At 42.0% G+C, this 26,545-nt stretch overlaps 3 protein-coding genes across 17 annotated transcripts; 1 reads left to right on the top strand and 2 right to left on the bottom strand.

Moving 5' to 3' along the window:
• Positions 1 to 92: 92 nt before the first annotated feature.
• On the bottom strand, positions 93 to 7,814 carry czib (CXXC motif containing zinc binding protein). 8 transcript variants are annotated; one of them, XM_022249814.2, is made up of 8 exons: positions 7,709 to 7,808; positions 6,334 to 6,426; positions 5,107 to 5,190; positions 4,388 to 4,444; positions 3,525 to 3,606; positions 2,411 to 2,520; positions 1,648 to 1,710; positions 93 to 1,322 (listed from the first exon to the last, which is right to left on the bottom strand). In XM_022249814.2, exons 2-8 carry the CDS (start codon positions 6,337 to 6,339, stop codon positions 1,242 to 1,244), a joined length of 483 nt encoding a protein of 160 aa, XP_022105506.2. In that variant the 5' UTR covers positions 6,340 to 6,426; positions 7,709 to 7,808; the 3' UTR covers positions 93 to 1,241. The 8 variants fall into 8 exon arrangements, with proteins under 8 accessions (XP_022105506.2, XP_022105508.2, XP_087000700.1 ...); XM_022249816.2 differs by having other exon boundaries at positions 6,334 to 6,423; positions 7,709 to 7,793; XM_087144574.1 differs by lacking the exon at positions 7,709 to 7,808 and adding an exon at positions 7,686 to 7,707.
• On the top strand, positions 7,521 to 14,078 carry slc39a3 (solute carrier family 39 member 3). Of its 6 annotated transcripts, none has more exons than XM_087144569.1 (2): positions 7,521 to 7,654; positions 9,170 to 14,078. In XM_087144569.1, the coding sequence occupies exon 2, from the start codon at positions 9,432 to 9,434 to the stop codon at positions 10,599 to 10,601; it is 1,170 nt and encodes a 389-aa protein (XP_087000695.1). In that variant the 5' UTR covers positions 7,521 to 7,654; positions 9,170 to 9,431; the 3' UTR covers positions 10,602 to 14,078. The 6 variants fall into 6 exon arrangements, with proteins under 6 accessions (XP_087000695.1, XP_022105500.1, XP_087000696.1 ...); XM_022249808.2 differs by lacking the exon at positions 7,521 to 7,654 and adding an exon at positions 7,823 to 7,935; XM_087144570.1 differs by lacking the exon at positions 7,521 to 7,654 and adding an exon at positions 7,900 to 8,001.
• ogfod1 (2-oxoglutarate and iron dependent oxygenase domain containing 1) lies at positions 13,745 to 25,299 on the bottom strand. 3 transcript variants are annotated; one of them, XM_087144567.1, is made up of 14 exons: positions 25,051 to 25,299; positions 24,619 to 24,767; positions 23,735 to 23,781; positions 22,587 to 22,687; positions 21,998 to 22,114; positions 20,620 to 20,711; positions 19,849 to 19,977; positions 19,185 to 19,298; positions 18,958 to 19,037; positions 17,789 to 18,069; positions 16,998 to 17,153; positions 16,137 to 16,280; positions 15,949 to 16,007; positions 13,745 to 15,546 (listed from the first exon to the last, which is right to left on the bottom strand). In XM_087144567.1, exons 1-14 carry the CDS (start codon positions 25,223 to 25,225, stop codon positions 15,385 to 15,387), a joined length of 1,806 nt encoding a protein of 601 aa, XP_087000693.1. In that variant the 5' UTR covers positions 25,226 to 25,299; the 3' UTR covers positions 13,745 to 15,384. The 3 variants fall into 3 exon arrangements, with proteins under 3 accessions (XP_087000693.1, XP_022105477.2, XP_087000694.1); XM_022249785.2 differs by lacking the exon at positions 16,998 to 17,153 and having other exon boundaries at positions 25,051 to 25,296; XM_087144568.1 differs by lacking the exons at positions 23,735 to 23,781; positions 25,051 to 25,299 and having other exon boundaries at positions 24,619 to 24,754.
• Positions 25,300 to 26,545: the final 1,246 nt, after the last annotated feature.

Raw genomic sequence — 26,545 nt, 5'->3', positions numbered from 1 at the left:
TAGCTTTGACAACCCATACGATGGGGGGGGGGGACTTTCAGAAGAGCAAAAGGGGTTATTTCTGCTTATATTTTATCAACTCAGGCGAGGACTGTAAGAGAAACTATTTTTTAATGTTCATTATTGCAAACTTTTTACACCTTTCAGTTACACTAAAATTTCAACCATTTTTGTCCGGAAATAATGTCCACTATCTTAAATAAATCCAACAAAAAACAATGAATAAACAAAACAAAATGCCCTTAAAGAATATAAGCAAAACAAAAAAGGTATTATGATCAAGGTGGATCAGGGCAGGGGGGGGTATTGCAACAGGGGCCATGCCCACAAGGAGCCAAAACTTTTCTTGAGAAATACTGAAAGGCAAATTTTTGGTCTATTTCAATTCTCTTGCTTCAATATCTTGTACAAAAAAACCCTCAAAAGCCTTTCAAAAAGGCCACACTAGGTTCTATAACAAAAGTTCCAACTTTTTTCACCCCCATCCCCACCAACAAGTTTGACCTCTTTAACCCTTCCCCACCCACCGAAAATTTGGTTCTGGATCTGTCCTCGATCTTGGTCAAGAATATAAGTTGAAAACCAAAATTTAAAAAAGGAAAATGTCCAAGAAGTTTATTTTGACACAATTGTAAGAATGAGCTGCAATTTACACGAGGGCTAAGTCATGATAACAACAGAGTGTGTTCTAAACCAATTTCCATATTGAAAGATGTTCTGCATTATTGCTGATTATTACTACACAAAAAGAAAACAGCGAGATGCTTTGCAGTTCACTGATGCAAGTTATGGGTCCAAGTACATTACTTTGTAATTAAGACTTTGCAAATTTTACGAGTACATAACAAATCACAGAAATTAAGAACTGACACAATGTTGTCACTGGCAAGGCACATATTCTACATGGTAAAGTAATTTGGCATCTAAGGTGAGGACTTTGCTAAAGGGGTATGCCGGCAGTCAAGGCCCACAGCACAGTTTTTCTGCTGTTACATTGGTCCATCAAACTCCAATGTCAGAATAGCTGGTAGCATTGTACATGTATACACTTGAAGCCCGCTGATGACTGTTGTCAGAGCTTTTGGTGTGTTCTAATCCAAGTCTGTCCACACAACCGAATGCAGATTTGGTTCACAAAGTAAATTTATATCAGGAAAATCAGAGACTCTAATTATTATCACTCCATTTCTCTCTGTCATCCTCTCCCTGTTTGTCAGCTGCTGTTTCTGTCTTTGGGATGCTCATTTGATTGTGACAAAGCGGCTTTCAAATTCCTCAATGCTCACAGGTAGGTTGACTTTTTCGTCATAATCTGCCCATTCCTGAAAAAGCCAAACCCAGACCAAACCAAACAAAAAATCACTACACAACCCTGATACATACAATTGCTTTGGAAGAGCACAGTATCCACAATCGATTACGCCACAAAATCAATCCACCTTGTTACATTCTTGAGAACAAGGAAATCATACTGATAAAATTCCACAAGGGCCCAGATTATTAATAACAGTACCTAATTATTTTGTTTTATTGTCTCAACATCAATACTTTCACGTGATTAACTAAACTGACAGTCAGTTTTTCAAATTCAGGCATTTGTGTAAAGGCTTTCACCTAAATTAACAGAATCCACTGAGCCTGACTCACTTCTTCTGTTAAGTCAACTTCAAATTGTGTTGTGGTTTCAGCTCCTTTGGCCATAAAACCAACCTGGAAGAAAATCAGTAATCAAACATCAAAGAAAAATGTATTGAAAAACGCATACTAAAACCGGCCTTGCTGGTTACATTTTTTGAAACACTTATCAGTAAATTAAAAGATAAATAAATATCAGCAACCTCCATTGTCGATTCCAATAACTGATGCAACAGCCTATATGTTGAAAAACCTACAAATTTTCTGTTACCCTAAATTCATTTTTAAGTAGGAGGCATCAAATAGTAAAGATGAACGTCAATTGTCCAAACGGAAATTCTAGAGCATATGTGTAATGTGGCATGTTTGTGCACACCGCGTCCACTTTTATAAAATGTAACACATTGCAAAAGAAAGATTTGTCGTTTCGTCAAAATGCAAGTCCTGCAGGCGTAAAACAGCATGCATGTACAAAGTCAATGATATTTGTAAGGTATGTACTTTGTCAAAATGCAAACCTGAGTTTGTGCTTCATGTAGTTAGTGTAATTAACGAATCTTGTAATCCTGGGTCTAAAATTATGGTAATCAGAGATCTATAATTATGATAATCAGTACTGCAGAGGCCTTAAAATGTCAAAAAAACCCAAATTGCCTAAAAATGTTAGTTTTTGGATGGATTTGTCACTTTGTCAATCTGCCGACAAAATATTGAAGCATGACACACAGGAGTGAAGGGTTTGAACACTTTGTAAGTTCTGAGGAACATTTGTTACCCTGGGTGAAAACTCGACTGGTTCCATTCCCCGGCATTCAAACCCTACGATAGTCTTGAATGAACCACTGTCCTCTGCATTGTAAGCTCTGTAGGAATCTTTGAGTATATCTGCAAAGTATGAGCACATGTATACATGTAAATGAAACACAATACAAAAGCTGCTTCAATCTACTTATACTGACCTAAAATATAATATGCTTTAACCACTTGCCACCGGGGTTTCCGATACTGGACACGTATTCCTTATATCGGACAAAGGGAACAGGGCTTTGTAACAAAAGACCCTACTGGTAACAAAAGATCAGGCTGCTGGGCATTACCAACATTTTTTTCACTCTCAATAGTGGAGATAATCCAGCCTTGTTTTAAAACAGTATACCACAGTTTGGGGCATTTAGTGTGAGCGGATTACCACTGGGGACAAAAGCGCTCCGACAACGCAGCAATGAGCCACACAGCACCGCTGCACGCTAATCTGGCCCCTATTGAAAAGAGGTCAGCAGCCATGTTTGTGAACAAAAGAAAGTTACATAACACCGCACAATCTGGGCTCTTTTTACAAGGCAGCAGGCCTGGCTGAAATACTCCTGCATAAGTAGATGTTGTCTGTCAGATTAGAGTGGAAACCAGACAGCCCTTCGTGTGGGTGTAAGTGTCCAGTAATTGAAGTGATGAATTTTTGAAGAATTTCGAAAACTGAAAATCTTGAAAATGTCCAGTTTGTGTGCCATGCATTTTTCAAACCACCCAACAGCAAGTGGTTAAAGTTGGAGGATCTGATGTTTTGATCTCATTTTTTTCCCAAAGTTTTTGCCTTTGACAAATGCAATAAGTTGAATTAAGGCCAGAGAAACCATAACATCAATTAATACATAGAAAAAACAACAGAAAATGGGAAAGTATAATATAGCCAGAAAAAAATGGGCATTTTCAATTTGGATGGTGGGAGAAAGTTTCAGAGAAGCTAAAGATTTAAAGCTGATCTTGGGGAACTTAAGTGGAAGTACTCTAACATGCAAAGACAAATTAGCTTATACAAATTCAGAAAATTCTAAATATGCGACACAGACTTTCAAGAAAAGATCTCAGAAATCAGCGATAATGAAACTAACCCAGGTGGTTTTCTCGACTGCACATCTTGCACTTTGACACCATGCTGGCTGACCCACGTCCTCCTTTGGTTGGAGTACTTTCCTGAGCATCACAAATAGTAAGGAAATGATTTAGACCACATTACTTCATCTCTGGTTCAGAAATCTAGTGCTATGAGGTTTTGAGAGTGCGGGTTCGAATCCCCAATAGTGGGCCAAGGTGCTGGCACCATTGTGCTAGGCATAACCTCCAATTGGGGGCGTGTGTACTGATGTTCCCTGGTCCCTATGCACCCCGATCCCTGTGTTCTCCTGTCCCTGTCTTCCCAGAGGAAACATCAGATGGACCCCACCCCCCGGACCACTTCTCCTGTCACGCATGTGCAGAATTACTCAGTTGGCTGTGCTGGTCTATACACCATTCCATCAAGCACTGTCTTCCGTTCAGTGCTTCCCTGTCACTTGCAACACAGCAACTTCCTTTCCAAAATTGCACAGGTGGGGCTCGGACCCCCTACCGGTACCTCTGTCTCACAAATTTCTGTCCAAAGAGCAATGCCCAAACTCTGCTACAACAAACATTATACGATGATGCGTGGCAAAAAATCTTGTCATCTGATGCACAATTCCGTCCAATGCTACGGACAAGGTTGACTAGAAAGACAGTACATATTCCCAAGGAGGGTTAAGATGAGGTACAATCATACGAAGATGAGCAAATCCATCAGGAATAGTTAAAGCTGTTGCTTCTAGTGTAAACGTAAAGTTTCAAAATTGTTGGCTTTAGCAAATAAACGTGCAAACAACAATACAAACTTGGCTTGTCTGTGTACAGACTTAAAGAGGGAGTGTCAAAATAAAACACGTGGGGGTTGTAGACTTACAGTGAGAGTGACGTACTGCCATGATTCGGTGACTGATCCACAGTTGGAACACTTGATCTAGATAAAAAAGGAAATAAAGTGCATGTTTGTAAATAATGTCTCAAACAAATTAAGCAGTTGATCTTTCACTGGCTTGTTTGGTTTAGATATCACCCTGGTAACAAATCAAAATCTGCATTTTCTGTTTGTTAGGCATTTATGTGGACCCCCCACACTGGATATACCACTGAGAATTGCAGTCGAGACCATCACAAGACCAGACACAAGACCATCACAAGACCATGCACGAGTATACAGGTTGAACAATCACAAAGGAATGCTTTTGTAGCAGTTCATTTAAATAGCTTTCGACTTGAATTTAGACTGGAGGTCTTGCGCTGGTCTTGTGTTGGTCTTGTGAAGGTCTTAAGTGGTCTCAAGTACCACAGTGATTCAGTCTCAAGTCAAGTCAAAAGCTATGCAATTGTGAACTGTGTCAAGAAGCATTCCTTTATCATTATTCACCCCATCACTAAAGACCGGTCTTGTAATAGGAATTGTGGCTGAACTTGTGAAGGTGCTTGTGAAAGGACTAGTGATGACCGGTGACCCCAACACTGATAGCGCTGCCTAGACCGGAACATTTCTGTGAGACTTGATTTCTTTGTCCAAGTTGATACTGAGCATTTATACCCACAACCACAAGTGAGAGAATGGACGGATAAAAGGTCCTTTATTACCTTCAAGTACCAACGGAAATCTTCCCCATCTGGGCAGAGGTTTGTCAGATTCTCAATCTGGGCTTTGATCTGCAAGCCAATACGCTACAAAAAAAACCAAAAGAGCCATTTCTGTTTTAATCAGAAAGTTTACTGAAATGACACTCGACCTGTGACCCCCTGCAATACTGTTCCTGCACTCTGCTGGTTAAGCAACAAAACAGTGCTTTATTTTGATCCAGGGAGGCATGCAAGGTTGGCATGGAACAATGCACGGTATACAAAACAGCCCCCTCCCCATCCATCAAAAAACCTGATACTCTTTCAAGAACACTGATTGGAACACAAGGAACATGTGCTTTGAGTAGCACTGTTGCAACAAATCACAGTATCCACCACATCTCAAGATTTAGTCAACAAAACTTGGAATATCATCTAGTTTCTGAAGATTGCAAGTCACCAAAATTGGCGGACCATAAGTTCATTCCAATAAGGTCCTACACACAAAAGACCCATGCATATCTTGTACAAAGCAGTATCTCAAATAGCTTTCAAAACTGTTAGATGCCTCACAAAAGAAACATGCATCTTCACACTGGATCAATTCCTATAAGATCCTGAAGGAGTTTGTCTCGTTGGATGGGACCATGACAGTAAAAACCCAATGCAGACTTCCAGTGGATTTCCTGGATATTGTTTGGATGGGAATATACATATACATGTACAAGACATTGTCTGAAGTTAAACCAAATGCCGTTCTGAAATTTTTCTGTTCATTTTTTACGTTTAACCCTAACCCTCCCAAATTCTGTTCTGCAAAGTGGAGGAATTTGGAGGATTCAGGATGTAGGGCAAAAGTGCATAAAGGTCGTGGATTAGACCTTACATGTATGTTGTTTGTGCTTAATAGTCAAGCACGACTTCAGCCCAATATTTCTTTTGAATCAGCTGCACAGCTCAAAAGTGCCATTCGCACTGCCTCAACATAATGACAGGAATTGCCGCAGGATTTGAAGGATTCAGGCAGTTAGGCACACCTCCAAATGACATTTTCAAGAAATTGTGGAGGATTTGGGCTGAATGCAATTTTTTAAATGTTGACAATTGGAGGATTTTGGAGGATTCAGGATGGTTCCTAGTAAAAGGGCCTATCTGCAATGCTGGTGTTTGGAGAGCCTACAAGTCTCCCTCGGCAACCCACAGATGTAAACTCCACAGAAAGCACCTTGGTATGTTACAGACACGTACCACCATTTTGTAATTCTGTCTCACGTCTCGACTTGAATTTACTGTATTTCAACAACAGTCAGTGCATACTATCAGCCTGTGAGACTTCACCTGCTGAAAATTGAAAAAGGAATTCCATTCATATGATAACTTCATGAAGTCCACTTGATAGAATAAATGCATAAACTGAAAATCAGTTTCAATTTTTTGGGGGGGAGGGCTGTAAAATCTGAAATAGGCAGGGGGTTCAAGAAATGTATCAAGATGCTACTTTGTGCGTTGGAAATGTAGCCAAGTTCTCCATCCGATTTTCTGGGCAAAGAAGTAACTGTCATGCCTGACTAAACGGCTTGAGAGTGCATGCTAAGAGTCTGAGTAAGACAACTGTATGACAAAGTTACAACATTGGAAACTGTGCTGATGATAAAGTCCTTATTTGTGAAGTTTGATGTGGGGTAACCCTGCAGCTAAGTATACAGGGTTGGATCCGGAATTAATGCTTAGTTTGGGCATATATCTCAGTATATGTACATGTATGTCTAGCCCACTGGTCATTAAATCATAACGTATAATCTACCGACATTGCTGTTGTCCCCATACAAGACCTGGAGGGACTAAATGCCCAAATCTTCCCCTCCCCTACGGCCCTGATGACTTTTCCGTACATCTGTAAGAGCACGACTGTAAAAAAGTATTCACATTAGCCTACTGCAAAAGTATTGCTGACACAATAGAGTACCGAAGAGTGACGTCACTGTGAACACGAAAGTGCAGTGCAAACGCGTGTTGGTTCACATGCTGGGTCTCGCTTTATTGCCTTTTACATACACAATTGTGTTCGTGACGTACATGTACTGATGTAGTCACCTCGGTATCTGTAGGAGGGTGCTAGCTGTCTCAAGTGAGTAAATTTGAGCATACACAAAAGCTATTTTACTCAAACCAAAAAGTGCATCCACCATGTTCAAATAGGGGGGCACTCAATAGCACAACACCTGGCATATGAACATTAATTTAAAAGGACCATTCATACACAACGGGTATGCCAATACAACTGAACGTACCCCTTAGGCTAATAGCGGTAGCCACTTTTTCTACGTTACAGGTAGTCCTAGGTCTTCCCCGAGAACTAAAACCTAGGCCTATGCCGTATTAAATAATAATGACAATAGGGGGCGCTAAAACAAACACGAACAATAGACCTCACGTTAGTCACGTCTCGCAGTTCAAACAACATCGTGAATGTGAACGAATGACCATGTGAACTAGGCCCAGGCTACACATTTATTCGCAAAATTTTTGTGTAACGCAACCCCTAACCTAACCGGTTCGATAAATGCAGGTACATTCATATTGTCAGCATAAAACTTTACTTTCAAATTTCACATCAGAGTACCTTCTTCATTCATTTCCACGCTTGCAAGTTGCACTGTACTGCAAGCACAGAGCACGGATCACGTATGCACCAACTCAACCAAGCAGCTGGTTGGACGTGACACGGAGAAGTAGTCGGGATCTCTGTTGGAGGTGTTGAAGCAATACAAGCAAAAGAGTCAAGGAATATGGCTAGATTCGCAGACGATATGACAAACACATGTAGCTTTGCTGAAATTCGTCGTCACGGTACGGTCGTGGGTCAGCTTATTCACCGTCCACACGACATTTCGGCGCTTACTACTAATGTCATTTGTCAGTTTTTGCCATTGTAACAAATTTTAGTTGCTGGTAACATTCACACGATGGGTTGCTCTCACGGTATGGCAGTTGTCATATCGCCATCTGACCATGTTTTCCTACACCATGTACACGTACCTCCATATTACATAAGCGGAAAAATGTTGCATCCTGACTCCAGAGTGAAGAGATTTTTCTAAGTATTTCCCAACATCATCGGTAAATGTTTCTCAGTCCAGAATTCGTGTATTTCCAGCACTTCTGTAATGACAGACCTTCATTGAGATGATATCCCTATGATGAGAAATGTGGAGTCAGGATGCAACATATTTTCCACATAACCTACCAGATCATAATTTGTATTTCAACTAGTTAGACCTCCATGGTTCAACTAGCATGACTTGGGGTTGGGGCCTGTTGTTTCACATGGATCTTGATCTTGATTAGTGATTCCGGAGCTGGTTCGTGCTATCCATAGGCAGGCTCTGGTGTCAGTGAATCAACCCCGGATCATTGATCGCAATCCGGATCCACATGAAACAAACTAGCCTTAAGCCGACTTACCGAAAAAGGCACCAGTCATCATATAAATGCCGGTGTATTGTCCTTTGTCCTAGAAGTGTAGGCCTACATAGTCCAGTACATCTCAACCTACCCCCAGAACTGTGGGGTCCAACGTCCGCTCCTCGTGGGAAAGGAGCAGACGTTGGATCCCACAGTTCTTGGGGTAATCTCAGCTGTGGTCCATGCTGAAATTTAACCATAAACTACCCCTAGAACTGCTTTTCATCAGGTTCATCGCACGTTCCACTCGGCATTGATGGGAGCATGATGGATTTGGTGAGCCGGACCCCATAGTTCTAGGGGCAGCTCTAATTGTGAACATGATACATTCAACGTGTCAAAACTGAAAGAGGGGAGTTTATTAATGGCAAGATTGGAATTGAAACTCAGAAATAAGGCAGAATGATAGACAGAAGTCACTAAAAGCAACACTGTAATTTACAGGAACTTGAAATTACTCTTTTTCCATGTATGTAAATTGCTATCAGTTTTCACGATCCTTGTGCATGTATTTTTAAATAGTATTTGTTACATCATACCAGCAGGTCGAGTTTTGACCAAGTATTTCGGGAAGCATACTCCTCAATAATTTGAATAATCTCGTTTCTTTTTGTTTCAGTTTGGACAGTACTAACAGTTGAATACAACTTGCAATCAGCAGGTGGATGGATCTGGCATAGACCATCTCCAAAAGGAAAAGTGCAGCTGCAGCTAGTGATGTCAGTATTGGTGTTGAAAGTTAAAATGTAGCAAATGATGAGGGTCTGTATTAAACATTAACGTCAAATGTCGGTTAAGTTGTAATTGGACTAGATGCGCTGTACTCTTGTGCTAAGTGAAAAATCTTTGCAAGTTGAAACCGTCATTGAAATATTTCGGCCATGGATGGAAATGGCACTAAGAGTACCCTGACTGACAAGTTAGTCACGGAAGCCCCAGGGAGTCCCTATAGCCTGAGCATGACCATCTTGATCTTGCAACTTCTGAGCATGGTCACCGTGTTCCTCATTACGCTGGCTGGAGCACTCCTGCCATTGAAGGTGATCGGGAGAAAGGCAACGCAGTCTATCAAACGACGCCAGCGCTCGGAGAAGATCTTGAGCTACTGCAACTGCCTGGCAGGCGGCGTGTTCCTGGCCACCTGCTTTCTTGGCCTGATCCCTGCCGCCAGGGAGAAATTCCATCAGATTTTTCAGGAGAAGAAGATCAACGTGGACTATCCATTCTGCGAGGCGGCCGTGGTGCTGGGATTTTTCCTAATCCTGACTTTGGAGCAACTGGCATTGTCCCTGCAGCAGCAATGGAACAGCAGGAACAAGGTCAGTGAGATCCAGATGAAAAAAGTCAGCATAAAGTTCAGCGCCCAGGACGGAAAGGTCAAAGCTGACACAACTGATCTTGAGGACAGTGAAGAAGACGAAGATCTGTTCGATAGAGACTCGGACAGGCGGCCCATGCTTGGGTCATCAAGGGGGGATGCAGAGGCGAGAAATGGGGGTCACCGAAGGGTCAATGCTGCACAAACCAATGAAACAGGCGATGGCGATGTTGAGCCCGGCGACCATTCCCATGGACACAGTCACCTTAGTAACATCAACAACTCCGGGTTGCTGCGGTCGCTCATCCTCCTCTTCGCACTGTCGACGCACTCTGTCTTCGAGGGCATGGCCCTGGGACTCCAGGAGAATGTCAAACGCATTCTGTATCTTCTAATTGCGATGCTAGCCCACGAGAGCCTGGCTGCCTTCGCCCTGGGTGCCAGCCTCATCAAGAATTCAGTCAACACCTACGCGTTTGTCATCTACGGGGTCGTCTTTGCCGGGATGATTCCATCCGGTATCGCACTCGGCCTCTGGATCCGGGCTTCCCGCGGCTTTGGAGCTATCATCTGCTCGGCAATCATGCAGGCTGTCGCCGCCGGCATCTTCATCTTTGTCACGTTTTTTGAGATCCTGAACCACGAGTTTGAGGTGCATAGAAATCGGCCGCAGAAAATAGCCTTCGCTGTCATTGGCTATGTCATCCTCGCATTATTAGAGGCTGTTGGATAAATTGTGTTTTTCGCATTCATAATTCAACAATTCATAAATTGCTTCCACCTTAATGATGTTATGCATATTTAAGCTTTAGTAGGCCTATGCACTGTATCAGACATCACATCCAAAGAATTAATGATGTTAATTTTTCAGTTAAATTGTAATTCCATTGACTGTGATTTCCGTTTGAATTTCAAACTGGTGGTGGAAGGGGGGGCAGGGGGCCAGTGCCCCCCACCCTCACCCCCACTGATTTGACTGGAGGGGTATGGCTCCCCACTTTTTGCAGGCTTCATGGATCAGCCTATTAATGGCTGATGCCTGATGGTATCACAACTGGCTCCTCCCTTTAACATTGTGCCTTATAGTAATTAACGTAGTGTTGTTACAGCAATTTAGATTTCTGTCACCAGACTTGAAATTTTGATGAAGATCAGCAAGGCAAAGCTTGCTTTTGAAAACCATTTAGAAATCTTCACGATTTTTGAATTACTCCCTGTTAACCTTGCCCTTGGAATACATGTAGCTGATCTAAGAGTGTACATGTTGCTGAAGTGAAAACAATGTATGTCAGGTGCACAATTATGTGTGTGAAAGGCATCAGTGCGAGAACCACCGGTTGAACTGACACACTGCATGTATATGTACTCCATTTGTTTGCACTACACTTCCTGGTTCAAATGATGTCAGGCTTAGGTTCTCTATTCATGGTACAAGGGAATGAGTATGTGCAGGCACATAGGTGTCACCAGGATTTTTCCGGGGGAGTGGCAAACTTTTTTGGGGGGAAGCAAAGTGGCCATCAACAAGAAAATGATCAGGACGGAAGGGGACCAATTTTTAGAGTTTTTTTCACAAATTGATGAGTTTTCGTCTTTGTTGCAATTGTTACACTTTTGTCCTTTTGCATTTTTGAATTTTTTTCCAGTGGAGGGAAGAATCCCCTTTGCCGCTCCCCTTCCATGTATGTTTGCACTCATTGACTCATAATTTACTTGTAACCAGACTTGGTGACCTGAACTACCTGTATAAAACAAGAAATTCAACCATGGCAGCAAAGAGTTGAGTCTATTCCTTAAACAGGTCAGGTAAAAAGTGTCGTTTCTCAGGGTCTACAACTTCTATAACACTTGTGTGATTTGCAACAATGGTTATGTCCAGTTTCATTGTCTTTAGCTACAGACTGGAGTTTACACAATCAGAAGCCACGCAGAGCAGTAGCTTAAACCCTTCATGAAAATATTCTGAAAATTTGATAGACGTCGTGTGATAAAAATGCAGTCTATAGAACTGTTGAATGTGATGTGTACCATGTACATGAAGTGTGCCATTTCAAAGCTATTTTTAATATTCTGTAATCCTTCATGAAATATGTGATTAACGGTGCCATTTCAAAGCTATTTTTAATATTCTGTAATGCTTTGTACCTTGTACCTGTTCACGTCTGTGTTCTGGAACATTATTGTCCAAATTCTGGTAGGTGTTGGTATAGCCGGCGAAGGCAAATAATGAAAACTCAATTGGTGAGTAACAAGGTTTTCGGACATTCTGTGGTAGAATGCACTGAATGCCTTGATAAATTGGGATAGTTTTTGTTGAGTGAAGATGTAAAAACGTCACAAATCCCACCTTTTTCTTGGTACCCTGCACTGAATTCTTACATGAACATGTACCTGTCACAGAAGAACCAATGATGAAGCAGTGGTCATCTGAATCAAAAAGGGCTTGTTGCACTTGACACTATACCCAGAAAAGAAAACTTGACTAACAGTGTACATGTACCACTCCTCTATCCCCATGAAAAGGCACTTAAAATCTGAGCATCTCCTGTTCGTTGCTTCCAACACCTGCATCAACTTATGGGAGATCATCCTTAACAATGACCAGTAATCCCATTCATGATATTTGTAAGTTTAGGAATGTAACCATCTATGGATCAAATCCACTTTCAATCACAACCTGCCAGAGGTAGGCTGGCTAAATAAGTTTCAGCAGTATAATTAAGCACCTTTTCTCTGTTCAATGGGCAAAGTGTCAAGTGCAGCAATGGAATCTGTGTCCTTTTGTGATGTACATATTTTGCAAGTGCCTTGATTAGGTTTTCCTCAGTTCAACCATCTTCTGGCTGACATTCAGCTCAGTGAGTTCATTTATAGTCATAGTGAGTTCATTTATAGTCATACATATAGTCATTCTTTTCTGTACAAAGCAGCAAAAAAGGCAAAAAAAATTTAAACAATGCAGTTTGGGATTAAAGATATACAAAAATGAGAAGAGTCATATTTATTTATGAGACAGAATGTAAGAAAGTGGCTTTTCACAAAGTACATGTAGTAACTGATTTGCAATTTACATGTTTATCAAAACTTTCAGCCAAATATTTGTGCCGTGCCCTCTGCTTTGGACTCAAAAATCAAAAGAAGTTGTTTGGAATACGAAGCGCATGTGATTTTTTTAAAATGAATTTCAAAGCTTTTACAATAGGTCCCTCATTTGTAGACATTCCATAGATAATCTGCTTTAAAGCTGAAATTTCTTGTTAGAGCCAAGTTTCATTTAGAGAGATTTTTTGTAACTATTAAAAGTGAAAACATTAATGTAGGCTGTACTGGGCCATTAGCTGGAAAAAAATCTGGATGTCACGCGACAAACTTTTGTTCTTAAATACATTTGGGTTAACATTCAATAATTTACAATTAAAGGGGACAAGTTATATTTTATGTATTAGAAAAAAAATTTTTGTTTTAAAAATATTATCTGAAAGTTTCATTTTACTGGGGAAATGTTGCCAACTGTGTGACTTCAGGTTCATTTTCAAGAAAAGACCCTCTCTGATAGACTTGTACACATTCGATCATGTGAATGAAGGTACAGTGAATACCATTTGGCCATTGGCCACATTACGGGGCCGCTGGCCAAGGTTTGCGACTCCTGATCAGAGAGTCAGGGGATCAAATCCAGCTGCTGGCCACAAGTTGTGTTCTTGGGGTAAGCCTCTCTCTACCAAGGAATAGAGATGGGTACCAGCATTAGGTGGAGAGCAGCCTGTGATGGATTGGCAACCAGTCCGGGGGGGGATAGGCATATTCTCATTTGTTTCAAGCCAAGGAAACCAGAGATAAACACTGGCCTGATGAGTCCAATGGCTCAGAACAGACTTGCCCTTTATGGGATAGCTTTAAAATACAGCTAGTTTTTATTTTCCCCCATTACCCTGTACGTTACATGACCTCTTCCAGTTAAGAAGTTAAATTCAGATTAAGCTCATTTTTTATTCAAACTATAAATGCAAATAATTATGTTTCTATCATCCAATACCTAGTTGAAAATGCATGCGAGGTCACACATGGCTGGTTAGTTAAATATACAACGTAGTGCATAAAATTTCTATAAAGGACATCAAATGTAATTGTTAACCAAATGAACCTATTTATGCAGATTTTTATCGGCTGCCCAATGAATAAAAGAAATATAATGCAATGAAAATACCAATGCATGGCAGAAGTTTCAGTTCTTGTTATTAGGTCACTGAAAGGGAAGCACCCTCTTTACATGTACATTCAACAAACTGTCATATTTAAGATATTGTTAACAAAAAGATGGTCCATGAGTCAGGCACGGTTCATCTGTTATGTGAATTGGAACCGGTGACAACCTGGGATTGGCTCCACTTTTGCTTTCACCTTTGGATGAAGTACATGTATGGAGCAGTCCTCTATGTGCAAGACATGCCAAGTTTCATTCATTACGGCGGTCAGATTAAAGCATTTCATCCAAGTGCAGTTTCGTGCAATCTGCGATGCCTCAAGCCACACGTGGGGATGCGCTATGCATATGACAAATGAAACTTTACTATTTTGAACTCTTCATAAGCTTTTTCAAAATAGTCCTTTGTTTAAAAAAATTGGAAGCATTAATTGTAATGATGAATTTTTGAAGATGTTTGAAAACTGAAAATCTTGAAATTTGCCTGTATGTGTGCACTGCATTTTTCAAACCATCCGGGAGCATGTGGTTAATATCGTATTTCATAAAGGTCACTGAGATCAGACTCGAATGTTTTACAGGGATTAACTGAGCAAGAATGATTTTATCCCCCTTACAAAGAGGTAATTTGGGCACAGTATTGTCGTTCACAGACACTTTCAACTTTTGGCATCTTTTTTTCCTGACAAGTTTCCCGTTCATGAAACTAGCAAAGGAAAGACATCCCGAACCATCAGTCTCGTCTGGTTCCTGGCTTGCTTGTCTGTGGGACCGAATGATTCTATGGTCTGGAGGACCTGCTGCATAGTAAAGCCACAACCATGACTAGCATTGCTGCCCATGGCTTAACAGCTGTCCCCATGGCACAACATGGGCAAACTCCAAAGCCTCAGCCTTTCAACACTCAATTCGGCCATGGCTTAAGACACAATAAACAATGCAATGTTGCCCCTTGGGAGAATGGATGTTCTTATCAGCTGACATTGGGCCTCCAACAGACCTCGTATATGTACCCACTTGATAATAACACAGCGATAATTAACATCACTGCATCTGTTTACCTGGTATCCACATAAATGCACTGTGGGTTTGTGCTCATTGCGATGAAAACTGGTCATGCAAACACACTGACCATCTCTGTGGCTCTTGTAAGGAAGGCAGTATGCATGTCTTGTGCTATTCTATGCTGTCGGTGTCACCATGTGTGGGCTATCAGTTTGCTGATGCACATCACAGAGTGAGACCGTGCACCGCGCAAGACAGAAACAGCAGCCGCGACCTCAAGCTCTGCTCTGATCCTCACGACAGTTTGCTATTCATAATACACAAGCTGTATGTCATAAATAGCTGGTTCCCCGTCACCTTCGCTGCTGCACTCGGTGAACCTGTGGTTGAGATGCTTGACGAATTTCAACGTTTCCTTGTCCCGATACACCAGCGACAGGCCATTACTTTCAGGGCTAACACTGAGGAGCTGAATGAAAGACAAGAAAGTTTGCTAAAAAGGCATCTGTAGTTAAAATGTTCAATTCATTTTCAAGGAGCAATCAACACAGAACCAGTTTCAACACTCAGGAGATGAATACTGTAAATCATTTTCACGAGTCTCATTAAACTAAGCAGATGACTGCGCATTAGCCCTGAAAGCACTGCCTTCATTTCTTCCGAGTCAAAATCTGTTAATAGGTAAATAAATATTTCATTTTTTGCTATTAGACCATGTTCAATGACAGTTACAATCACTAACTTAATTTAAAATCTACAGCCATGTCTAAAACCAAACACCGCTTGTAGGATTAAAGGAATTGTACACCACTGCACACATTTTCCAACTAACCCTGGACATGAATTTGAACTCAAATCATTAATCGTATACCTCTTCATCTTCTGCCTTTGCTATGTAGGAAATGTAACCTCCATGATCCGTCTGCCAATCTGAAAAAAAAAAGTAAAATCTTGGAAACTGACGGGATATAAAATCTCACTGATAAGGGTAATAACGAGGTGGTGAAAGGACCAAGTTTATGCAAAGCGCCCTCTTTTGTTAATGCACAGAGCCCTTACCTGGGGGGCAGCCAAAGTGGATGACCGCGTCCAAAGCAAACTCTGACCCTTCCGTGTCGGTGTCGTGCAGGAGGGTGTAGCAGCCGTGACTCCATCGTCTGACTTCAGCTCGGCACCGTGGATTATACGGTGTGGGCTTGCTGACTAGATGGAGGAAAACAAAACAAACCACCGAGCAAGCCCCATTACAACTTCAACTTCCACTTCCATTATGACCAAGCTTGTGACTTCAAATGTCATTACACCACATCCATGGTCAGAAGATCCATCTTGAATGTTCGTTCTCCAATGTCACCGATGGCTAAACACATACAGGTGAAACTGGTATTTTTTTAAAGGAGAAACCACAATTTCCTGGCAGGGAAAAATGTCAACACCAAACATAAAATACATTTGTGTCTGGCCGAGACTCAAGGAGATGATGGGCAATGCCAGGAAGGGAACAGAGGTCTTTTCAAGGGAAGGCAAAGTAATCAGTAGTAACAGACTCACAAACCACCGTCAGCAGACGGGGTCATTTCCACTACACTTGTAAGAGTGCAAAATTTTAAATGCCCTCTTCTCATTCATGTAGGGACCTCATGAATATGGATGAGTAGTCTCTGGGCACTCCACCCACTTTACTGTCGTCTTGACCCAACCATGCCGACGGAAAAGGAGACAAGCTCGAGGCTTGAGTACATGGTTTTTCAGCGTTCTGGTAGCCAATTTGGCCAATTGGTATATACATGTATCTGCTATTTGTAAGGGAACACTGGGTATTTTGGTGATCTTTTCATGAATGTGATAGATTTATTTTATGTGAAAATTGGGAACATTTTACGTCTTGCCCGTGACTTCAGTCACGTAACCTTTTCTCACGTGTTTCCTGTGTCGTTTCAATGTGCATGCATGTAGACTGCATGGGTAGACCGGTGCGTGTACGCGCCATGGATGAACTGTTGTACGTTGTACTTTTCCGCTGTGACCCCTGACCCAGGGCTTGCGGTTCGTGTGTGCTTTTGTAATCTTTCCAAGCTGTCAAGTAATGGGCAACACAACCGCACAAAGTATGTTGCACATTGGGATTATGGGTTTACTCTGCAGACAAACACTCTTTTGGCGCTGTCATTATTGTTAGATTTATTCATGCTAGAATTTAATGTCATATTGCAGAACAGTCCTGAGTGCATGCAGCACATCAAGTAATTAATCCAGAGTTTGTTGGTAAAGTGCTGGGCGAGTTTGATGTGTGTCCACATTATTGGACCGTGAGATTTTCTTTATAATTTATAATTTGAATCATATATGATTACATTAATCACAGATAATGACTAGGTGATACAAGTCATTTCTATACAGCATTTTGTTACACCTGGGAAATTTGGGTTTGCTGGAAATCAATAAACCCAAGATGGAGTATCATCAAGTGTGTGATTGACTAGCCTCCCTTACCAGAGGATAGCACCTCAACCAACGTGGGCTCAGGACCCACGAACCCCGAACCGACGCACACGCACCGCTTCACTTCATTCATATTTTTCCATTTCTCCTAGGGGGGCACTCCCCCATGCAATGCCCATGAGAGTGACTAATCTCAACTGAATGGTTTTGTCCAGTGCATGTCACAAATGGGTGACCTTTCATTCCTGAGGATCCATCTAACTAGTTACCTATAACAATGCCCTCTTCTGCTTCAGTTCCATCTGCTACATTGGCATTTCTAGTAGCATCCTCATCTCTGCTTTCCTTATCTGCCTCCTCCTCCGAACTTTCCTCTCTCTCGTCCCTGTCATCGTCGCTGTCATCATCGCTGTCATTGTTCGGGGCGTGTTCGTGCAATTTCAGACCGGTGAAGTTGGACAGGGTCAGGAACATGTGCTCGGACCGGAGCACGTTGAGACAATCCAGCAAGATCTGTGGCAGCGTAGACACGTCAGCTCTTTCGTAGTTCCTGCAACAAGAATGCATTTGCTCCCAGTATGGTTTCTGGCCACTGACTTCGAAAACTGAAACACTACCCCTGAGCTCCACTTCAACATTGTTTCCATCAGGGGTTCATGCTTCAGTGCTTCTTAAAGTGAACATCACAGGCTTATGCACATCGAGCTGAGAATGTCCTCCTCATTCCTTTCTGTCCCACTGCACTGGGATACCTTGTTTCCTAAGAATTCCCACTGTGTTCTGACAGAATCAATACAAAATTTTCCAATGCATTCAACAGGAACTTGCTAAAAATGTACAGGATAACGGAACTCGACTGGAGTTCTTTCCTGCGGAGTTGAGAGCAGTACCATTTGCACATGGCGGCAACTTTGGAAACAATGGGCCTACACAGCAGGGGTTCTCCAAAGTTCAACTTTGGCCGTCTTGGACCCCAGTTTAAAGATTTCAGAGTTGCAACCTCTTCAAGCTCATGGCTGCTCCATTAATAGGCAAGAGAAACATCAGATTACTTAATGTGATGCCAAGCGACAGAAAACTTTCACGTGGCTGTAACGGTAAATGTCAGAAAAACCGACTATTATATGTTGGAGCTTGAGATGAGGGTGAAGACGGAGATGAAAGCCAAGATTTGGACAAAAGGCCCATGTGCCCCCATTGCCTTGTAGGTGACACAGCGCCCTCAACTGTCACGCAGCAAATCCAACACACTGGAGCTTTGGTCTGTTTCCCCAGTTCTATCCGGTAGCCATGTGGACTTAAAGGTCTCCAAACAGTTGCTTTCTTAAACTTGAATGTTAGACACAGTTGGATTTGGTGAATAATAGAATAACAATAACTACTCAAAAAAGACACACTAACAGTAAACCAAGACAATGAAAAACACAAATCTGAATACCTTTTATTTGCCGGTCCTATCCTTTGCCACCTGATGTCGCTGCTTGCTACAGCCTTGCTAACAAGTTCATATTTGTCCTTCTGTGTACAAAAATTAACGACACAGAGATACCACACTTTGTTGACATTTGTGGAGCTCCTCGCCAAAATTAAAAACAAAACCACAATTTTAGGGTGTCTGTGGTCATCTCAAGGACACCAAGACAAGTTCAAAAGCTACGGGCACACCTGCAGAAAGTTCTCCAGCTGAATTTCCGAGTCGTCGCTGAAACGGTCCTGGATTTCTGACTGGCTCAGGGGGTCTAGGTACAGGGGGCTGATCCACTCGAAGATCTCGTCTTCCTATACAGAGGATTGTTCTAATGTCAGTTTTATGCTGACAACTATCTCACTTGAGGCTTTTACATGACAGTGACAAAAGGTTGATTTATAAAAGTGTTTGGAAAACCATACTTGGCCCTGGGTGGCCTAATCAGATCTTACATGCAAAAGTATATATTTGAATGGTGAAGGGTGCATATGATCAATTTTACATGCAATATGTGCAAACTGGTGCATCCCAAGAGATCGGTGTAGAAAAGAAATGGTCCCAAAAGATTTGTCAATAGCACTGGTCAAGTTTAATTAATCATGGACTTCAGCCGGCCACAGTTTGAGCAACTCTGAGCAAGGACACGCCACTCCATGACAGTTGGACTAATCAAGTGTTTGCAATCAGCTCAATGAGGTTAGTCACATCAGCAGTTATCAGTGGTCTTGCGCATAAAAAAGCTACCAGGGAGCAAGGACTGACAGTTGGCATGAAGATTTTTAACAGTAGGTGGCCTAAACTTGCCTGGGAAACCACCCGGTGCTCAATCAAATCTACAATAATGATATCCTTTTTGAGTACCTGTAGAGTACAGTGTGACTGAAGCGCCAATCTGGGTTCCACGTACGGTGCTGGCCTATCCACAGGAGGTCCATGGAACCACCCACTGACCGACAAACGGCATTTGTCTTGGGCCAGCACCTCTGCAACCTGGAAATAAAGACATACTCAAACATTTAGCTCACTCACATGTACATAGCTAGCTATCACAGAAGGGTGAATTGGCAAGACCTCTTGTATCTTTTCCCTTGCTACTGATATTGGTCCCAGACACTGGGCTGGTAAAGAACTAACGCTGGATCACTAGAAATGTCAACAAAAAGTCCCATTTTTCCAGCTTCCATGCGCTCAAAATCCTAAAAATGTGTAACACTTACAACAAATTCCCTTGACCCTAACCCCCAGCCTGCTTTGGCTAGAAACCCTACCAGACACATCAAACTGCATCATTGTCAAAGCGGCTTAACTGCCCAGTGTAACAAGATCTAACAGGTCAACTCTCCCAAGGCCAAACAGCCTGGGACTCTGCAGTTGCCAATCACCACAAGATCCAACAGTGGCATTGTTCAATGAGACGAGCTCCCTTTGTCTCAACATGACCAGTTTGTTCAGCTGTTGTTGATTGCCAAGTGCATCAAAGTGCATCAGACTTTTTCACCTGGACTGCGCAACATCTCACAGGATTAGGGTTAACTGTTGACTTGTGTCGGCCCTGTAACAAGGGACATGGGAGTGGTCAAAATAGCGGCTTGGCCACAAACTGACCAATCCCTGCAGGACCTGTCCACCCACCTGGTGAAATGACACTGGAGTGACCTCAAAGAACACAAAGTTGTTCCATTTTGGAAGCAGGGATTTCACTACCTGGCTGGGCTGGCCGTGCTCTGTTGAGGAAACAAAATTTCATCGACAAGCGACGTGAGTGGTTATGAACCAATCCACCCCTGGGCTTGAGCACAGCCTTGTACAGTTTTTGCTTTAAAAATGTAATAACCTAATGCTTATGTCTTGAACACTGTGTTTTCACTGGCCCAGAATAATCACATGCCCGGTCAATAAAAAAGAATATTACCCTCATCCTTGTGCATGTCACACGCAAGTTCATGCGTGAACTATAGATCGACCAAAAGTCAACTGCTTTTCAACAGTTTCAACAGTTCAGTTACACTCGAATAACCCTAGTCGGCCTATTTTCTAAAATCTCACTGTTACTCACATTTCATCGTTGGCTGCGATTCTCGCAGCATACACGGTCATTGAAATCTTGTACAATTATTTTCATGCGAATGGTTTCCTTAAGATAGTTAACTATAGTCGTCACTTGAACTAGCCCAGAATTGTGATGTAATGGACTGGTCCCTGCCCCACAACCCAAACCATAATGCTGGGACTAATGACCAGACTACTTGTGTTCACTGGTACCTGAGCTACTCTCACCCATACATTTGATAAAAGGAAACTATAGTGGGAGCAGTGAACTGGGATATGATCAACTCTTGGCAAAGCACTTTACTTTATTGTTAACAGCAGATTTGTCAATTTTCTACATCGAATCCATACATCCGATGTTTGTTTCTTTTTATAAATGTGTACATTTTAGGATGTATAGATACTGCTTTAGAGCAAGTCACATGACCCAAAAACTAAAATGAAGCACCTAGACAGATAGAAGTAAAAACTAAAAAAAAAACCACTATTGACTGCTGCAATGCAGGATAGGTTGTTTCTGATACCCTCCGGAGAGGCATAGCATCCTTGGATTCGTCTTGGGTGCTGTGAGTCCTTGGGTGTTAAAAAAATCATATCCCATCGACAGCAGTAACTGTCTGGATATTTCTTATTTTTGAATTCTGCAAGAAACCAATGACATGCGCCTTGTACTTTACTTCTCAAGAGACTGATCGCTTTGTGAATTCTGCAAACTCCTCCAAAACCTCATGGTGGATAATGAAACATTTTTATTCACCACAAACATCTTAAAACACATTTAGCTACTGCAGTTAAAAGAAAAAAAAACCCAAAAGGTGACTGGCATTCCAACTGCCAATGCACAGAGCCAAAATTTAATGATCGGTTATCAAGAAGCATTCTAAATAGATGTGGTGAAACCCTAGTCAGAATGTTTCCCTTGGGGGGGGGCAGCGCTAACTATATGACAGAGATCTCTCACCATCGACCTTGAAGAGGTCAAGGGCTCCACCGTCTTTCTCCTCCCATGGTGGGACCAGGTACAGAATGAAGGCGATCCTCCTACCTCCTAGTTCATCATCATGACAGAGCAAGCTATCTAAGGACAAACAGTACAGAAGTGATGACAAGAATCTTCTCAGTTTTCATTGTGGCTTCATCAATGTCCCATGATTAAAGACAAGTTTTATAAAATGGAATGAGGCATAACAGAGTGGGTATCGTGCACTAACTTTATGCAAAACTGAACCTTGGTCACCTTTGACCTTAGCTTCCTGAGGATTTCTTTCACATAAACATATAGGAACTGCCAAAAAATCCATAAAGGTGCTGCAACCTCACGTAACGCAACAGCGGTAAGGTCCTTCAGTCCCAAATCCATCACAATACTACAAAACCAGGGTACAATGTCACATCCGCACAGCTTCTGAGAACAGATGTTTGCTTATCTATGGACTTATCTGCTTTGTGAACACCGGTCACCCCCAGAATGTCATATGGTATATATTGCCTGGGACCGGTCTCTTGCTAATTACTGCTAAGCAGATATACTTTAGTTAGGGTCAAGCTACCTGTGTAGTTGTACTTCGAGCAGGTCATATCCACAGTGTCATCTAGGGGTATACCAGTGACTTCCCTCAGCCAGGCCAAAAAGTTTTCATACAGAAAATTTCTGATGCAAAAAAAAAGCAGAGAAAGAGATCTTGTTCTAATTAGCTGGCAGCAGCTAGGAGTTACATATGCACCTATGGAAAGCTGATTGCTAGTCACAAACACACATTGTACATGTTATATGTAGGCGCAGTAGGCTTTGAATTATGTTCCCCATATATAACAGCGGCAGTTGTTTATGGTTCAGGGGAGTTGAAAATATTCACAATTGAGCATAGTGCCCATCTCTTTGGATTCATGTTGTGTACCCCACTGGAGATTATTAACGTTTCCGAATACCGATTGTACCAAAATCCTGCAACTCTGCAGTAAACCAAAGGGAAATTCTTGGCACTTGAAGGGAATTTAAATATCAAGTCCAATGTAATGTAACGATGATGGAGACCCTATCCGCTCCATGTAAATGTACATTAGGATAGCATGCTTTTACACAAAAACTGTGGTCCTTTGGTGGGAACTCACTCTGTACCGTTTTATGCACATTTGGCATGCTGAACACATGCAACAGATTTATGTTGGAATGTACGGTCTCCGTGTATGTATGCTGGGTGCCTAAATGAAATAATTTCCATCAACCAGTATCTTCTTTGCGGAGGTCGGGTGGGGTTTCAATCTGGGATGGATAGTCCCAAATCTACCAAAAACACGGCCAATCCAGGGTTTGTGCCACTCAAAATAATCTGGGTTAGGCTCCTAGCCCAAATGTCAACTCAAAATGGAAATCTGCATGGAAAACCCTACAAAATCATTCACACTTCTTCCAGTTAAGGGTTTTTTAGACTGCGCAACATTTTCACTGCAACAACCTGAAGATCTAAACAGAGACCCTACATAGAGTGTAGAGACCTGTCAAAGTGCTTGCCCTGAATTCACCAAACCGAAGATCTGTGAAGACTTCTGAAGAGGTAACCAGGACTTACAGACGATCATTACTTAGGTTCTGAAGAGTTTGTTAACATCTTGAGCAAGATAATTCAGGCAAGTCTTGAACCTGGTTTTCCAGAGTGTTAAAGAGTGCGGTGGTTTATAATTTAACTGAACTACTAACCTCAACCCGATTATATGTGGGAAGGAGACATTCTGAAGTGCACCAGACTGCAAGAAAATATAAATATTTCACAAATTTATGTTTGTCATCCTCTTTCACACAATAGGAGCTGTTTGCTTTTAGGCACTTTCATGTAAAGGTGGAAATTTGGTCTCACAGTTACCAACATCATATCATAATTCATGAAAAGAAATGTTGTAGGAAAAAATGAAAGAGGAATTATTACAGGTAATGGTACCAATATCTACTGCTAGTGTTTCTCAAAAAAATCTCTTTATAAGAATAACCAATAATAATGACATTAGTAACAGCATGACCAGATTTCTAAATGTACTTTTTTACAGAATTGTCCCTTTATTTCCTTTTACAATGAATTTTTGTAACTGTCACTTTTTTCGACATCTTTTTGATAAGTACTTTTATAAGCCGTCTCTACATTCAGAGGTTTAATATCTGGGAACAGATTCAGGGCTCGATTTACCTGATGCACGCATGCACCAGTGCATCTAGAGTTTTGCTTGTGCATGCAGCTTTTTTACTGAGCATGCACGATGTGCATGTAACTTTTTAACCACCAAAACACTCATTTCCTGCATATATTTACCAATAAGTGAAAATAAGAACAAAGTTTGTTGAATTCTTGGCCAGATAGTGTCCGAACGTGTTTTTTCTTTCTCCCATTCCTTGCAGCAGATTCATAATACATGTACACACCTCACCTTATCTTTGGCTTATAATTCTTAAATTGCTATATAGGCCTACAGGAATATGCACTAGGCCTACCGGTATTTGCAAAATTATGGTGCATGTAGGTTTTTGGTCTACACACACCAGTGCATGCCACTTTTTTTTGTAAATCGAGCCCTGAACAGATTTCATACAACCTGCTGAAATTTGTAGAGATCATTGGACTTTTCCTCAAAGGGCAAGTCCAAAAGTTCATCTTTCAAGCCCTTCAAGTGGGAATCGTCCTTCACAAAGTTGGGCAGTATACAACAGCTGAAGGGATACCGAAGTAATGTTGCTCCACTCTCTGTCAAGAAAGGTATGGGAAAATACGTGACGTGTAGACCAATAAGAATACTATGCATATGCCCAGAAGGGTTCCCCCCAGAAGCACGGAACAATCAGGGTGGGGTAGGGCGGGGTGGGGTGGTGCACTGTGACCCGCGTTCTGGAAATAATTTCACATACAGGGAGCACAGCACAGGAATGATCGGGCTTCGTCACGGCATAGGTCACGGTCATTCCGCGGCCGAATACCGTGGCGTATACACAGCTGAACTCTGGTCTAGAACTTAGAAACGACAGTTCACCGTGTTCAAACGATTCCTGGTTTCTAAATGCCTCTCCAAGTAACTGTTTGAAATTCCCCTCGCCGTAGGCAGGGTTGACTTCATTCGGAACAAAACCGGAGGGCTCGGTCTTCCTCTTCTTCTTCCCTGATTTGGCTGGTTCTACACAATTTTCGTCTGTTCTCTTGCTTGTCATTTTGCTTTCAAAACACAACTTGACCTGTTGTTGACTAGTTGACTAAGTACATGTGCTAGACAACGTGCATATGTACGGTAGCCCACAACTGTCATGGCAAAAGCAAAAGCTCCACGGTAAAAGCAAAAGCGCCAAAACAAAAGCAAACACCCAGGCTGTTCGATCCGGTGGGAATGGATGTCAATCCTGGCCTACATGCTCGGACACACAAAACAGGAAAATGGTTTAGTATCAAGGATGGCATCCTGCAAGCACGTGACAATGTAACCGTGTGTCCTTGATGGGAGGCACGCCCTCTCTCGGGAAAATTTCTGGGTCCGCCCCTAATGCATGGACCACCTAAAAGGGCGATTTGGTTATGGACTACTGCTATATGTGCACGAAGTGGCGGTGAAAACAGCACCTTGCTTGCCACATATCATAATGTGTATTAGAGTGGCAAGTCATGCCAGAATCGTAGTGAATTAGAAACAAAAACCGCAAATGTACACAGACGAACCCTTTCGTCGCCAAGCTGCAGATAAGCGGAGTTTAAAAACTCCAGCTCTCTAAGAAACACTAACCTAAGGGGCCCGCGGACAAGTTATGTGTTGACAAGTGTTACCCATCACCCACCATGTCGTGGCCTTGCATAAGACCAGTATTGGCTTTCCAGTTAGGTTTAGTACTTTTAAATTTAAGAAAATTTCACACATACAGAAGCTCAAGCACATACGCAGGTATCAGCACCGGTGTATTAAAACTGATATCGACCTGACTTTCTCTCCAGACCGGTGGCAAAAAAACTATAAAAGCTAATTTAATACATCAGCGAACAGGTCCCCCGTCCACATGGGCGGAACTTGAATCTGTCCTCGATCGTGGCCGGGACATCAGTACCCTTTTTTGTGCACACCGTGTTTATTATCTTATCCCATTTATAAAAACTCAAAAGGGAAAATCCTTGATCCATCAATTCCTTTAGTATTTCGTTTGCTTAAAACATGTAGGGGACATTCGACATTGTGTCCCCTAAACCAAATTCATGGGGGGGGGACGTACCCCCTATTTCCGCCCAAGCGAGTGAAGCTGTGTAAAAGCATACGGTAAGAAGAGTGGGGGTGGGGCGATGCTGTTCAAATCTCATCCCTCCCCTTCATAAAACTCTCATGCACTGCAGCAATCTTGATGGAATGATCCTGAACCCCCCCCTTAGCTAAAGGATAATATCGACTGATTATTCCTTGAACTTTGCTTGCACAGACCGATTTCCCTTGGTATTTCCTTACATATAGGCCTACGTGTACAAGGATTTAAAGAAAACAGTCCGGCAAAACACGA

Source organism: Acanthaster planci, linkage group LG12 (genome assembly GCF_054643075.1).
Source record: "Acanthaster planci isolate LZ-2023a linkage group LG12, COTS_SCS, whole genome shotgun sequence".
In the NCBI taxonomy this organism is placed as follows: Eukaryota; Metazoa; Echinodermata; class Asteroidea; order Valvatida; family Acanthasteridae; genus Acanthaster; species Acanthaster planci.
Note: the sequence above shows the minus strand (reverse complement) of the source record. Positions and strands in the feature narration are given on the sequence as shown.